Here is a 17,263-nt window from a genome sequence, read left to right on the forward strand (position 1 = left end):
ACAGGCGAATTATAAGACTTATGGGCACCGTGACAGATCTTTTTCTTATCAAAAGTTATCGTACTCTATTCATGTCATCGTCCTCCTCCATATTCAGATTACTATAACCTAATTGTATCCATATATCGTGGTAAAACAGCAATGCCTTTTATGACTTTATGACAAGGGGGTCCTGGTGATATTGAAAGACCAGAAAATGACTAATGTGCTTTATAAGCTCACTGGGCTACCATTTGGTTTCACCGAATCTCGCATATGTGAAGTATCAGAAATGTTTTTTCAACTCATAAATACTATTCAGTGGCCTAGCCCATTCTGAATTGCAATCGGTACCATTTTCAACACCCTGGATCAGTCAATGTCAAACAGCAGAGAAACATTCGAACACTGAGCTGCAGAGGAATGCAACTGATGTCTCAGTGGATGATGTTTCGGGAATGGCGACGTTGCAATCAGTAAAAACTTTTAATCAAGGCAGAGAGTATGCCCTGCATAAATGAGATAGATTTCGAGAAATCTAAATTTGTCTGACGAAAAATGCTTCTAGATATGACTATCACTTGACAAATATATTACCTGTATTTTACCTGCTTGTCAGTTCATTTTATTTTCGTGGTCATTAATTTTCGTGTATTAAGTACTCTATTTAAAAATTATCTCAACATCGTTTTACCATGGACCAATTTCCAGGTAATCCGTATCATATATTATTTTTCGTTCATTGACGAAGTCTTCATTCAAACCCCACCCCAGGACCTTTTCAAGATCAAAACAAGTGGAAAAGACATCCCCGCCACTTCGGGCAGACCTGGAACACGATTATTGGTCATGTTGGTGTGACGAGATTGGCCAACGTAAATACTATTATTTCAAAAATGACTGGTTGGAATTGAGTCAAATTTGGCGTGCAACGTTTTCTTAGGTACCCTGGCGATTTGACAACCAAGCCAATGAAATTTGAAAAACAAGTTTTTTTTACAACACCCCTAAGGAGCAAGCTCAAATGACCTCTTTTTGAGGATTTGTCCTCTTTTTTAAAAAAAACTTTGCTAATATGTATGTGAAAATTCAACTGAGAAATTTGAAATAAGAACTGACGTAACGTGACAGGTCTTTTGGTAGTTGAGCCAGAAAGGTGACCTTTTTTACCCAACCAACTACACCCTTGAAATAAATTTGCCAATTTTTTCAAATTTCACTCCTGTATTGCAAGTCTGAATTTTTTTCGAAAGGTGTCCTCTTTTCAGATTCCCAAAATATGGTAACCCTAGTCGACACTCAATTCTGAGAAGACGAAAAAGTGCTCAGTGAGTTCACAGTTTCATGCAAAAACGGATCACAAAGTAGTTAGCTGCAGAAGTGGATAATAGAAATATGACAACAAAATATAATTTAAATATAAGTTTACGGTTAAATCTCCTGTATTCCTGACAACGCTTACACAGAATTGTCAGATTCCGACTAAAATAAAGCAAGCATAGCAATTCGCCAACGTATATCATCGGTCGGACCATTCATCGTAATATCACCAATTCGGTTGTTTGCGAATAATAAAGGTATTGTGGAATAGAACCAGATGCCCGTGATTATTATAATGCGTTCAGCTTTATACCCAATTATTCAAGTGAAAAACAAGGGCATGGATTTTAAGAAAATATTTTGGATTCATTTGACTGTCCCGGCCCGCGAGTGCTCTGAAAGTTTGAATCCGACCCGCGACGCCAGTTGAGTTTGACACCCCTGCTTTAGATGAACAAATTAACAGGAATCACGAACTCCGCAACTGCGGTGGATATCTCCGCATGGAATAGAACTTAATTCATGTGGATGGGACTCGTACTGTGCGGCAGAAGATAAACGTGCGATGTTGGGAGAAGACCGTTCTATATATCTAATGCAAATAAAACTGGATAATACGTACTACCTTCTTTTGCTGACAAGCTTCTAACGTTTTCCTGAACTTATCTGCTGTATCAATGTAAAACATGGCATGGATATTGCCAAAAACGGAAATTACTGTCCTGCGCTCCAAAATTCGGCTGTAATCCTGTACAGGTATCAGGCCATCCACGACAATATCCAGAATATCCAACTAAAATGCGAAAAACAGTTATTCCCAGACTTTAAGCTAGCCCGCCGAAGAGATGATTGGGTTCGAAGTCATATAAAATGATAGGTGAATATAAATGCGTTTAAAAATACTTTGGGAATAGAATCAGGAATCATACTTGATACTTTTTCCAGCAAGTCTCAATCAGCAACCAATCGACGTTTTCTTTTTTTGTGCAATCGAGCAGGATCTTGCTTATCTGAACACAATATCAGTTTCATTAGGTAATATGACGTAGTTGCCTCGATGTTCTCCCATTTGAATAAATATTCATATTGGTAAAGTTCAATACTGATTTACTAGAATTCTTCGGTTCTCCATATTGCATATGCTACATCGGTTTCAGTCTCAGTCCAGAGTATGATTTCTTTTTAAATATACTTATGAATATTCTATCCATTGTACAAACGTATAATATAGAAGGTGGTAGACAAACTTGTCACCGTCGGTACTCAAGTAGAACTAAAATTAGCGATAAACGATAAGGTAAAATATAATCATTGTAGGCCTAGTTTTGCGTAAAAATGAAATCTGCCAAATAGAAGTAGTGTGAAATCTTAACCACTTGAGTACGTCAGACAAGTAGGATAAATCTACCTGAAGTACTACGACAAGTAGAAGTACTTTGTTACTGATCACCTCTAGATAAATGTTGTAAGGAACGCTGGATAGCCTATGTAACGATGTCGCTTATGTTTACGCAAAGGTTGAATTTTACTCGAACAGTTAAACATATTGGAAACTGCGTTAAAAACTGGCACGGACAGAAGCATACCCTATTTTAAATTTCAAACACCTGCTTTTGAAACCTAGATTTGGAGCAGGTATTGTTGCTTTTCACCTTAGACTACCACCAATGCTTGATCGCACATTACGAGATGATCAGTAACAATCTGCTTCTACTTCTTAAAAGTCTGTGGTTAAAATAACGGCTTCACTTATGAAATTGATGCAAAATTATGCCTGAAAGGGGCACTGCACTCTAAAAATGATGTGGTCTCAAATTGAAGGGCAAAACGAAAATAAATTTGGCCGAAGCCATTTTCTTCAGAACGCCACCGTAATGGAGCTGCAATTTATTGAAATGTCCACAGGACCTTCACGCTCCACATGCTATGCAGAGATCGAACTTGATATAGTTGTCGGCCAATGTTTTGAAGGAAAGTATGTCGTAAACGTCAATGTGGTAGATACCGCGCTCAACGGAAGATGCTCAGTCGGGAGATTTATGTCAAAATCGGGCTAGTGTATTCTATTCCTTTAGGACAGAAATAAATCATGTCTAACGATTGTTTATACATAAACGATGTTTTATGTATAAGAATAGGACATGATTAAAGACTACTTTCACGCTAACTTACTTACTTTTCACGGATTGCATTTTGAGAAATAAAAAGTAGTTTTGCGTTACGTTTGTATCACTGTGATGCGTGAAACCGTTTCAAGAAATCGCAACAGACATCATGGTAGAGGTTGAATCTAAGTTCCAATATTATACAAAATTGCAATAATAATCATTTTTAGTTACTCGCAGAAACGCATCTTGTAATTTACAAAGTACCCGCTAGCGATGAATCACCAAACACTTACGAACCATTGACCAAAACTACTTTTCGAAACTCAAGTACTGACTTACAAAGGTACTTTTCAAACTTGTCACTTTCTGCCTCCACTTGAAGTAGTTTTACCACATCGTGGAAGCATCTATTTCTACATATAATTGCATATAAAATTAAAACATTACTTCTACTCCTTCACGATTATCTAGGCTGACTACTTTCACCACATCTACGTACAATCGTGACTCGACTCGCTATACTAGAGATGCAAGGAGAGTAGAAATTGAGAATGGAAGTTTTTGTCGAACAGTGACGAGTGGATTTGAAATTTCAAAATTCAAATCCTCTTCAAATCCAGAATTAATTTTGTGTTAACTCCAAGTCCAAATCCGATAATGGCTGAAATTTGTCCAAAAGTATCATGGAAATTGAACAATATCAGAAAATCTTTTACAATAATATTATAGGAAATGTATCCAACACCTTGTTTAATTTAAACTCAGGCAACTTCTGCAAATCATCCTGCTTGGCCAACAGTTGTATTTGTTCTTTAAAATTGATAAATTCAGCATCAAAAAGTATTCCAAGAAATGCAACGTCTGCTACGGCATGAACCCGGTTGAACGATAGATCGGAATCCTGCAAAATAAAAACGTCAGTTACGTCACGTTCTGCACCAATAAGAAACACTCAGAAGCACGCTCATACATGAGCAGATTATTTTTGCTACTTAAGTCTAGTGCGGGTGAAGCGATGGCCATGATGCTTGTCCGTTGGAAAATGCGATGTAACATAAACATTTAGAATGGACTTGATAATGAAAATACAGTGGCGACAACTTGTTTATAATTTTATCATGTAAAAACTCTTTACTTATAAAATCAGCAGAAGTTGTTAGCTTACTATTCTCAACAAAAGCATCTCGTCTTCATGATGCTTAAGATTACGTCATAATCTACATCGTGGCTATACTACACCGCAAGGTCATCGTTGTACGTGCCTAGTGTAGCTGACAGCTCTGTACAGTAAAGTCAGTGAGAGGAGCGAAAATTCATTCCAATCATTATTATGGACTCGCTGTCGAAGTTGATTCATCTTGATATCAAACCTTGATGATGAAACGACCACTAGCTGAGTGACTTATCTCGATGACATCTTCTTCGTTCTTCAATTCAACATCCCATCCATCTACAGACAGCTGGACAACCTGAATATAATCCAGATGTGAAACTTGAGATTGTGCATCGTATCGATCATCCACCATCCATTGTTGGGTCATATCTTACATACAGTGACGACCGCAGCATCACAGATCATCATGTGCTATACTTCATCGACACGGGTCACAGATTTTACTGACGTTTTTGCCGGTGGTGGCATTTTGCTACTTTAGTGGCTCGATATCTCTAAAAATGCTCGTTTATATGAGGTAAGAAGTATGATGGCGGAATCCGTGGAAAAAGTATAAGTATTGAGACGAATATATTTTGGGCAATATAGTTGACCATTAATCAAATCGTGAGCACCCGGAACCGTATTACTGCATTGACACGAATTCATGAGCTATTTTCGTCTTTTTAATCGTTGCGCAAAAATGGATAGTTTCCTTTTGTGAGCATGTAAATCGGAATTACTCTATGGACATCATAGTGACTCCTCTATTACAAGGGAGATGAAACACTGCAGTTAAGACGCTGTTATAACTAGGGCTGGGCACAATGGTTCGAGTGCTCAAATCTGAATCGACTATTAATTTTAATGATTCAAGCCGAGTAGTAAAAGTTGATTTTGTCAAGTACCGAAATTGTGCGTTCGTCGACACTGAAAGTAACTTTATTGACAAAAATTGTAGTTTTGACAGTATTTGTCACTTTTGAAGCCTTGAAATCACGATTGGTTGCATGGCAGCATATCAAACATATTGTACAAAGCTATGAACGTTACTGGAATACCATGTTTTCAAAGTCATGATCATGGCCCAAAATTGCCACAAACTGCAATGAAATTGGTATGTTCGAAAAAAATACCGAAGTATCTTTATTGTGATGCATAACAACAGGCATTATATTATTTAAGGTGACATAAAACGTACATATTTGAACTTTTACATATAACATTCTTTTATGACGTCATAACGAATAATCGGCTCAACTCTAAGCTTTATATGTGATTTAGAATCAAATCACTCAGATACTCGATTTTTCCCAGCCCTAGTTATAATCAGTGAATAATATCGCTATGCAATGTCAAAGTCATTGTGTTGACCTGAAAGACAGATGCGCACTTCGTTGATTAGGAGTAGTAATATTCTGTTGCGCACTAATTCATGTCGACATGCACACTCCAGAATTTTGACGATGCTGAAAAAAACTTTTTATTTACGCGAAGCATTTTGTAGGGGCACGCGCCGTTTGCTTACTTAAATGTCACATAATTTTTCAAAATATGGATGAACAATCCGATCATCGCCAGCCTGGCTGGTATCGATCACACCAATATCAAATTTCATTACATTGCATTCATTTCATTCATTGTCAGTGTAGTAGAAAGTTGATTTTTGTTGATGAGGTCATGACATTACCTTAGCGCTCTTATTGCTACCACTACTTTACATAATCCCCCATTTCACCAAATTCGATTGCATAGCTCGATATTAATGACACAGTGCGGATATTAAAACATCATATCAGTGGGTAAATACTCTACGGCTTCGGGATGAAAGCAGAGTAGGACTGTTAAAAAAATTCTTCAGAATTAAATGGCTATGTTGTAAAATTGTTAGGTTGGTTGAAACAACGCTGTAAACCAAATTTGGCTTCAAGTCCAACCAGTAGAAGCAAGATTATTGCTGTAAAAAGTTTTGAATTTATAATTAAAAAAAATTCAAAGTTTTTCTTTCAACCCCATAAAATTGTAAGGTATATATAAATATCGACTTTTCAATTAGATAAAATAAAAAAAGGGCAAAAGAAAACGGGAGACAAAAAGAACATAAGATAATCAGTTTTGGGCTCGTGTTAAGCGTCTCCAACGTGGGCGGTCGTGAGCGTCTTCAAGCGAAAGCCCGCGTTGCGCTAGATCAGTCTCCATTGTCGAGCGCCATGTTCTCCGATTCCAGTCATCTCTGCGCCATGGCTCCGTGGGAATGTGATTAATGATGGCGGCGGCTGGTTGCTCGTCTTGGTGCCGCACTAGATGGCCGATTAGACGGAAGCGTCGTTCAGCTGCCAGTAGACGGCATGGGACCGTTCCGCTGAGTTCTCGCAATGCGTTCGTGGATATATGCTCCGGATGGTGAATGCCGAGTGCATAGCGGAGGAGTGCGTCATAGTTAGCGTTGAGCGTCTTCGCCAGCTTCTCTGTCAGCGTGAGTGCCTCTATTCCGTAGAGAAGAACCTGCTCGACAGTGGTACGGAAGATGCGGGTCTTGAGCTGGGTTGAGGCACTTGAATGGAAGAGGCTATGTAGCCGTCTTGCCGCGCCCCAGGCCTTTGCTCGCCTCGCCTTGAGCGCTTTTCCAGAGTCAGCGACGTCAATACCGAGGTATACAAAACTCGTTACATACTTGAGATCGATATCTCCGAGTCGAATTGGTGTCGCGTTCTCCGGTAGAGCTGGTATGGCCAGAACCTCAGTCTTCTTAGCGTTGATCTGGAGGCCAACAAGAGCGGCGTCGGCCTCTAGCTGGTTAATGAGGCGCTGTGCCGATGCGGTTTTCGGGGCAAGCAGGGCTAGATCGTCTGCGTAGGCAAGAATACCAACGTGGATTGCCTCGCGAGTCGTACGCGTGCGCGTTCCTTGCCGTGGCCGCCATTCAAAGAAGTTCGTAGTATCCGGGAAGGCCGTTCGTAGCACGAAGTCAAGGATGACCACGAACAAGAATGGTGCCAGGGTGTCATCTTGAAGCACACCAGCCGAAGTGTTGAAATCTCCGCTTGGGCCGTCATCTGTTCGGACTCGCGCTCGTGTGTCAGTGTAGAGGGCCATAATGGCGTACGTTATCACCTCAGGAATTCCATAGAATCTGAGGATCTCCGCCATGGCTGGGCGCGAGACCGAGTCGAAGGCTTTCGCGAAATCAACGAAGACGGCCACAACATTCTTTTTGTGTGAGCGGCAGGTGTCAATGATTGTGCGCAGTGCCAGGATGTGCTCTGTTGTACCGCGAGATGGTCGAAATCCATTCTGAGCATTCAGGAGCTTGGTAGAGAGTTGCTCACGTATGCGGAGGAGCAGTACTCGGTCGAACAGCTTGGCAGCGGTCTGCATCAGGGAGATGCCTCTGTAGTTCGCTGGGTCACTCGCAGCGCCTTTCTTGTAGATAGGGACGATTTCGCTCTCGAGCCACTCGGGGGGCACCGGGCCGCCTTCGAGGACGCCATTCATGACGTCGAGGAGCACAGGTGCCACGCCCGAGGTGTAAGAAGCCGTTGGGATGCCGTCCGTGCCGGTGGCCTTGAATTGTGGTACTCCACGAAAGGCTGTCTTGAGCTCACCTAGCGTGATCAGGGTTGTATTGATCGCTAGAGGATTTGCTGCTAGTGAAGGCGGTGCAACGAGCACATCGATGTCCGGTGCAGGTGTAGATAACAGGGTCTCGAAGTGTGCTGCGAGGTCTTCCGTACAAGCCTTCACGCGGGTCCTCTTGAAGCCAACTAATTCACCGATGGCTTTCCAGGCTGCTCTTGATCGGCCTGCTTCCAACTCATTTTCCACGGAAAGGGCAATAGCTTCGACTCGTTCCTTGCGAGCTGCGTCGTAAACGTTTGTTAGGTACCGAGCTGCCGCGTTAGCATCGCTATGTGCGTCCAGTGTTCCAGATGTGTACGCAGCACGTCTGAGAGTCTTGAGGTTAGGGCGCGCACTGAGCACTGTCGGGTCGGATTCCCAGGCTAATCTTGGCCGTGGCTTGCTACGGGCCTCACCGAGCGTTTCACGGGCTGCATCCTTTACTGCTGCTACAAGTGGCGCAAAGGCGGTCGGTATAGTATTTTGGATCTCGAGGGCACGGAGTGTGTGCGTGGTAAAGACATTCATCTTATTTGCGTCCTTAAGATCGAACCGATTTAGTAGTGGCTCTTTCGGTGTGCGCTTCGGGACGAACGGGAGGCGTTCGCGAAGCGTGGCCAGCACCAGGCGATGGTCACTCCTGATCGTTAGCATGCGCACCGTTCGGCAGTTCGTGAAATGGCGCCGTGCGGGAGCATTGCAGCAGATATAATCCAGCCGTTGTAAGGTAATCAGTAGTGATGATGCATACCAAATTTGGCTCAATTCCAACCGCTACGAACGAAGTTATTGCCGTAGTAAAATTTCCAATTCCATGATTTTATAGGAAATAATTATAGCTTTTAATACAACATCCACTGTAGTACAATATTTAAACTCAAATACTTTTCGGCACTCTAAAGGGATGTAAATGGATTTAGAAGCAAAACCAAATCTGTTTAACTTCCTTCAGTGTGCCGTCAACTCTTGAAAGAGGCAACAAAAAAGTCTTCGAGTTTAATAAATATTCTACTACAATAGATTTTGAATTGAAAGCTATAATCAAGTTTTGAATCACGAATCAGCTATTTGAATAAATAATTAGAGAGTTTGCTACCGTAAAATTATTTTATTCATGTCCAAATTTTTTTTCACTGCAATAACTTCGCTTCTAGTGGTTGGAATTGAGTCGCATTTGGTGTACATCGTCTCTACTGACAGCCCAACAATTGTACGTTGTTGACAGAAAAATTTTAAAATTTAATTTTTTAACGATCAATCACAAAACTTTCTACTGTAAGAAAATCGCTTCTACTGGTTGCAATTGACCCAAAATTGGCGTGCAGCGTTATTTTCGCCAACCTAACAATTTTATAACATAGCCGAAGAAATCTGAAGGTTTTTTGAACAGCCCTAATGCAGAGAATGCATGTATAATGCTTTCTATCACGGCCCTGGCGTCACCAATCACGTGCGATTGTCACGTCACAAGTCTCCACATACCTACATAAAATTATAGTGGCTTGTTAGTACACAACTAAATCATAGAATCGATCTCACTTCCCAATCCAATTTTCCAGATAGCGATTCAATCCGACGATGTCGGAGAAGTGAACGCAGTGTTGTTGCTGAGAACTTATTGTAACGCAAATCCACTTCCTTCACCTGGAATGATGAATGAAATATGAATACAATGTCTGCCAATATCATGTCAAACTAACAAAGCTTTGCACAGACTTATCCAGGGCATATTTTGGAAGCTGAGTATGTTCAACATCATTGCGATCTCCATAATAAAGGCAATTGACCCTAGGCTTAGCGCCACGGTCTTTTACTAATCCATTCAAACGGCATCAATCAATTCTAGGAATACACCGTACTCTATAAGTGAGATTACGATTTGATTTCAGTGAACGATGGCTAATTTTATTCACTTTCGCTTTCATTTTTGCGAGCGAGGCGGCCACAGTAGGATCAACTGTAATTTGTAATTGAGCTGCATGTAATTAATTATATTTTTTCATGTTATTTTAATTGTCGTTGAAGCATTTCTATTCTGTGTAATTGTAATTGTAATTTGATAAAAATTTACTAATTACAATTTCAATTGCATTGTTATTGAAACCTGACAATCACAACATAAAATAATTAGCCCATTAACATGGGTGTTCTATGCGTACCTCGTTAACTAATTCAGCCATACTAATCTGTTTCCCATAGGTCAACTTCTGCTCCAACAGAAAACTTGGTGAATTACAATATAGGCTATTGAACCAAAAAAAATTCTAGTATTTCATAAATGGACGAAAAGCAAATAAACTCTTCTGTAACCTGTGCTGAATCATTTCCTACACCACGGCCAGTGTTTTTTTAAATCTCTTTCCAGTACTGAGGTATGCTGCAGCAATTGCAAAAAGAAATTCTAGTTTTCAACCAAGACTTCATCACGCTATAGATCACACATTTGTGGAGATGTTATCCCAGATTTACCTCCTATCTTAGCTTAATTTACTGGGGCGAGAACCTTTCCGCATACTTATGTTCATCAAATGCAGTCGAACAGTTTTGAGCAAGTGAATATGTAACTGTGAATCAAAATTTTGTACTTGGTAGTTATCAGGAGCTTCTTTACTCGTGCATATATTTTAATTTTACACACCTTATCGGTATCATCCTTATTGCCTTACCAATTACATCATTCACCTTACCCAGCTCTGAGTATTCGTTTGAGTACAATTCATTGACTGTCTTGTATCCTATTCGCTATTAGTCATTGCCAGTCGCTCGAACTTTTAATTGTTAGTAGTCGCTTACAAAAAAAATTTTTAATATTTTTGAGAGCTCATGACTAGGAATACTTTGAATACGTTAAAGTTTGTTTTTTCTAATTAAAGGGTATTCTACGTAGCACGAATCATGAATGAAACATGTATACCTTGAGATTGTTGCTAAATACGTCGCTACAGTTGTCAAAGAGCACCTCTCTACCAAATCAGTCAGACTTTTACCAGTAATTGCAATTATAATTGTACTTACATGTTTAACATTAATTGGAATTGTAGTCAGGGTTCTAAAGACTCGAGTCACGATTTTCTGATGACTCGACTTGACTCGAGTCATTTTCAAAAAATTCCGAAATGACTCGACTCAACTCGAGTCAATCTGTGCATTGACTCGAATTGGACTCGAGTCATTACGCATGACTGGAACCAAGCCATATGACTCGAGACTCAGACGGCCAAGATCGGCATTTCATTGTAATTTCAAAGAATAGTAAAGTGACCACACTATTGGGATTTCGTCTATTCCCAGTAAACACAGTACAGACCAAAGATGTAGAAAAGCCGAGCCGATATAGTAGATATTAGATCTCGGCAGGTCGTAGAAAGGGGGATTTTGTGTCGACTCAATTCAATGTCTTTTCCATGTCCTTCAATAATGTAAATATTATGCAGATGCTACAGCCTTTAAACATGGTGAGTAGAATGTAGATCCTACATTGAAAGAACATCCTGATATAATAACCTGTTTTCTACCACTGGGCATAACCTGATCACGGCTGCGTACACACACACACACCACATTATCTACTACATATTAATCACATTTGCGGTAATTTAATCCAAAACGAATTGGCAAGTAAATAATGCCGGTGTAAAAAATGAAACGAACGAAATTACTTGTAGGGCCAAGTAGCAATGAATGAAACTATGAGAACAGTCAGTAATCAGAAGGTTTCATCGTCTGATGATGATATTCCCTCTGGCGTTTTCTTTTCAACACCCTGTAGAAATAAAATGAAAATGACGATTATTAGCTAAGACATTCGTACTGCGAAAATGGCAAAGGTAGCGAGTAACGAATGACTCCTACATTTTTTTCACCCATACTTACTAAAATGGATTTGATTCTGGACTATTTCCACTCAAGTTTTCAAGTTTTTATTATTATATTTTTTATTATTATATGACTAGAGAACTGACTTCAATCGCCACTTCTACTTGATTATCAAGATCAACGATGACTACTTCAGCAATCTTTGAAAACAGCCACTAACACAAAAAGAATTCTTGACTAAAATTTCTTCACATTCTGTCAAAAATGATCAATTCAACAATCCAAACGAATCAGTTATTTGGCAGCTAGTTGGAGAGATACATACTCAAGTCTTAGAAAGTGGAATGATACTCTGCCTGGAAAGCTGAAGACCTAACAATATTGTGTACAGAGAACAAAACATTTGAGTGGCGGCACTGGTATAGACATTAACAAATTATTAGAATTGACAGCAAGATAACCAGCAAGACATTAAAATGAGAATTAGTGCAGTTTCTTAGGCTGTAGTGATACTCAGCCAGTAATTGACCTAGCAGAGAGCAAATCGTTGTAAAAAAAGCGAGCGAAACCTCCGACAAATGATACCATAAAACATTAGAATCGACAGTCTTACTAGAAGCAGAATAACAATCATGAGGGGTTTAGAGAACAGAAGCCCGGGAAGTGACCATCGGAAATTACTGCATACTGGCCAAACAAATCCACGACCACTAACAAATGGTCTTTTAATAGTCAATGTTGATACCAAATGACACCACCCCTATTTCACCGGAACATTTAGCAAATACAGCGCTGGAGTCAACCTTATAAAGCGCTAACCAGACGCCCATTAGTTTTCCCACCTACTACTTCGCGCTTCGCGGATGGAAATACGCATTAAAGCGAATGGACGCGACTTGTCACACTCTTGCTATTTCTGCTCTCTTTTTCTCTTCCTTCCTCTTGAGGAGAGAAACAGTCGGCCGCGTTTACGGATCGTGAATTCCCGGCTTAAGGGTGATTCTTCCTCCAATGGTCAGCAACTTGAAAATTGAGAACAATGTTGTTGCAAAATGCACGACAATTTGAAAGTTCCATCATTCTAATTATTCCAGTTATGGCCGTGAATCGTTACAAGTGCGGTAACCATAAGAATTATTACTACACTTCAACTACAAATACAATATATTGTATAAAATAATTACTAATTCTTTTACGTTGATCGAGTCCCAAATGGATGAAATATGTCAAAGAATTTGCTAAATTTTTTTGTATAATTTGACAGATTCCGAAATCTTCTCAAAGTGCACCTTTCAAAAATTTGATATCAAGACTCCCAACATTTTACAATTCGAAGTTGGATGGCTTGACCAATACAAGCGAACAGTTTGTATCGCAATTGACAATTATGTAGAGAACGCTGCGAGACGTGTGAGTAGGCCTACCCTAAAACGTTTCTGACATGGACATTAGGGCTCTTTAAAAATGACTTTTTTTCTCAAATCGTTCTGGCTATTTGATAAAATTGTTAGGTTACCTAATTCAAGCCTACACACCAAATTTGGTTCAATTCCAACCAGTAGCCGCATTGCTACAGGAAAAGAAAGTTTCTATTTATTATATAAAAATAAATAGAAAAAATTTGAAAATTTTCTGTTCACCCCATGAAAGTGTTAGGTTATGTATAGAAACGATGTTCATCAAATTTGGTTCGATTCAAACAAGTGGAAGTGGAGTTATTGCCATCGAAAAATTCGGATTTTATTAAAATAGTATTTACGGTGGGCACCACTATAATAAATAATTAAAGAATTGTGTCACGCTGTCATACTGTTTTACGCAACCGTTGTTATGCACTGCATTGTTGCTGTGTTCTGGCTCCATTGATGTTATTTCTAAATTCGACATTAATGCGTCATAACTCTCCATCTGGTTTTGAATTCAACTCTGTTTTGCTTCCTTTATCGTGCCGGTAGCTCTTTAATTGGCACGCGAAAAGTTCTTCGGGTTTCAATAACGTTTATCATGATGGTACTTTTGAAAGCGGTATTAAAATTTTGTAACACCAACCAGTTATTTAATTACTATTTATCTTCAAAGTAAATGCTCATTGCATGAAGCAGGGTTGTAAGACTCGAGTCAGGATTTTCTGTTGACTCGACTTGACTCAGGTCATCTTCTCAAAGTACTGAAATGACTCGACTCATTGCGCATGACTTGAGACTCAGACGGCCAAGACCGACATTTCATGATTATTTCAAAGAATAGTACAGCAAATTGGGATTTCGTCTATCGATACTGGTATTTGAAAATGCGGCCAGAAACTGCTAAAAGTAGGGAAAATTCGTATATTATAAATGCGACCCACTCGATATCACAAAAAATATATAAAAAGTTGGTTTAACAAGACTTAAATTGGAAACTGAGCAGCTAACACAATGACTCTGGCTCGAGTCATAATACCATAACTCGGACTCGGCCCTCTGCTCGCTGACTTGGACTCGGACTCGACTCGGTGGTGAATTGAAAATGACTCGAGTCAAAACTATAAAAGTGAGATTGACTTGCGAGTCGGAGCCTTGTGACTTGGTTACAACCCTGACATGAAGCCTCAATAGTTACATGAGTGGGGTGACTAGACAAAGAACACAGTGACATTTGCAGCATATCATGAATGTCTCTTACTATATGTGATCTTGTTCAAATGGAGGTTGATGAAAGCGTATTTCCCATTCTTTCCGACTCTGCTATAATTTCACCAGACTGGCAACCTTCTTCATGATGCTTTTTGCTGACTGACCAATATTGTCGCTGCCAACGGTACGAGTGCAAATGTCTGATATGTCAATATAGGAACAGAATTAGTTGACTGTTCATGACCGTCCACGTTCAGAGTTGCATCTCAAAGATGCTAAAATAGGCCTAAATATAATCCAAGCAATACGATCGTCCACTTTGACTGACTGAATTTCTAAAAATAATAAACATAACACCTTGATAGCTTCCACATCTTACGTTTATATATACCGTCTGCTATCGGCACAACAAAGTATTTAAAAATAACAAAACAGATTCAACATACCACATATCTTGCAAAGGCTTTTGCTTTCATTCAATATGTCATCAAACTTCTTTAAATCCTCCTTCGTGGTGAGTGGCTTTGGAATTATTCTAGGATCAATTCTGATATCGTTTTATCATATACAATCTATGGCGGAATAAAAGTTTCGGATAAGTTCTGAAACAAACACAATTTTCCACACAAAAGTCAATTGCCACACGAAATGCCAAATGCTACGGTCCCATTTTACAAGGTATGGCGAGGTAACGTAGTGGTACGTTCCATTACAGCTAAACACCAATGAATTGCGGGTTCGAGCCTGACACGTCGACTCCATAATTCCTACCGAAGTGTTGGCCGTTTATCTAGGCTCCTCCTCGCCATCTGATCCGCATAGCCATGTCTTAAAAAGCCTAGGAGTGGGCCGTGCTATAAGTGGGCAGATGGTTGCCGATGAACTCGGCACTTGGTGAATTCGGCCCTCGGGAAATTTTGTAATGAAGTGTATTAACAGCTATTAATATGAATTATTAAACTAATAATAGTATTATCAAGTGATTCGTCAATCTTGTAAGGAGGTCAGGGCATCCGTAGATCGTGCAGTCACGGCGTGATTAGATCACGGATTGCATAGCAGCGGGAAATAACGCAGCGCTCATATACCGACCACGCGCGGTCTGCTTGGAATCGATGGCGTGAGTGACGGGCCTGTGTCGTGTAAGTTTTGAGAAGATGGATCTTGGCGTTGTATATGAGATCGAAACCGTGGAAGATCAGGCGGCGCTTGTTCGTTTATCGATCACGACAAGCCAGTGTTCCTCATCAACAAATGTTTCGCATGATCACGTCAAAATAAATTATTTTTTGCCTGTGGAGACGATTCCACTCTGGAGTTAGGGTGTCTCGATAACAGGGTTGACGGATCCCAAGATTACGAGATCTACCGCGAGCCACGACACGTTTAAATTTCCTTTTTAATACTGTTCATTCATATTAAATGCATTTCTAATGCGAAGGTGTTCTAGTGCCAATTCCACCAAGGGCCGAGTTCACCAAGTGAAGAGCGTCACGTTATTTCCCGCGATTACGCAATCTGTGATCTAATCACGCATTGACTGTGTGATCTACGCATGCCCTGACCCCCGTACAACATTGACAACCACTCAAAGTGCCAAGTTCACCGGCAAACATTCCAGTAACCAATCATGGTGACCGGTACCGCTATTACGGCCGAATTCACCAAGTGCCGAGTTTGTGCGGCCGAATTCACTAAGTGCCGAGTTCACTGGTAATCGGGCAGATACGGAATGATAATAATAAGAACCGGCCAGGTGTAGTGTAGTCGAACCACCACCATGAACACCACAAACAAACAAACATCTAACATGGAAAAGAAATTACCTTTACAGCCTTTGACAAACACAGTTATCATTGAAACCAGCAATTTAGGTCTTATTCGAAAGCAGAATATTAACTGTTTTAGCGGACATATCAAATCAAATGTTGGAAAAGTTCATGTAAATTAGCCCAAAATATTATCTTACTGTGACCATATTCTATCAATATGGTCTGGCTAGCCAAATTCTCTGGGCCAACATAAATACAAGCTGCGTTTGGTTTCAACGAATAATAATCTTGTCACTGGATTCGAGGTATAATTGCACTCAAATATCAAATTTTGCTCCATTAATCAACATCAAGTTGAAAATGTCCATTCTTCCACCAACTTTTATAAAATCACGAATCAGTGTTCTACAGGTATGTATCTATATTGACTTATATACCTAGAAAATTCAAGCATAAATATTACCGTATGATATGCCGTAGGTATAGGTACCGGTAATTCAGATGTTTGAAGCGACTTGGACAACTAGATAATTATAGTGGTCTAATTTCACTAAATTAGAGCGAAATGCCAGCAATATAAGTGTAATCTAATTCGGAAAAAACGGTTTAGCTCTAATTCTAACCTGGAAAAGCTGAAACTTTTCTATAGTTGTCTACACCTGTTTTGCAGAAAGTCAAACAGCTCTAGGCGTCGTATACTACAGGCAATTCGAAATACGCCATAAGCTATATGCTACTGCGTATATACCTTTAACCCGCTACCTCAGTCAGTCACAATTCCTATATATTTACGGCATTTACCATACAGAAAGAGCGAACTATGCCTGGGTGCGACCTGTTGCGCGTCAAATCTTTGTCCGGCGCGATGACGTAAAATTTGAA

The 17,263-nt window shown here is 39.9% G+C and overlaps 1 protein-coding gene across 1 annotated transcript in view; it reads right to left on the reverse strand.

The window, feature by feature from the left end:
- Window positions 1–1,066: 1,066 nt before the first annotated feature.
- Window positions 1,067–17,263, reverse strand: part of LOC145435636 (uncharacterized) — a 163,519-nt gene continuing 147,322 nt past the window's right edge. The window contains exons 8-11 of the mRNA XM_080313205.1: window positions 9,718–9,822; window positions 4,778–4,876; window positions 4,153–4,308; window positions 1,067–2,309 (exon numbers count right to left, since the gene is read on the reverse strand). Of these exons, the coding sequence (XP_080169331.1) occupies window positions 2,223–2,309; window positions 4,153–4,308; window positions 4,778–4,876; window positions 9,718–9,822 (447 nt within the window). The 3' untranslated portion in view covers window positions 1,067–2,222. The remainder of the gene's footprint in view (window positions 2,310–4,152; window positions 4,309–4,777; window positions 4,877–9,717; window positions 9,823–17,263) is intronic.

This window comes from Botryllus schlosseri, chromosome 1 (genome assembly GCF_051294905.1).
Source record: "Botryllus schlosseri isolate E-star chromosome 1, Bs_hap1, whole genome shotgun sequence".
In the NCBI taxonomy this organism is placed as follows: Eukaryota; Metazoa; Chordata; class Ascidiacea; order Stolidobranchia; family Styelidae; genus Botryllus; species Botryllus schlosseri.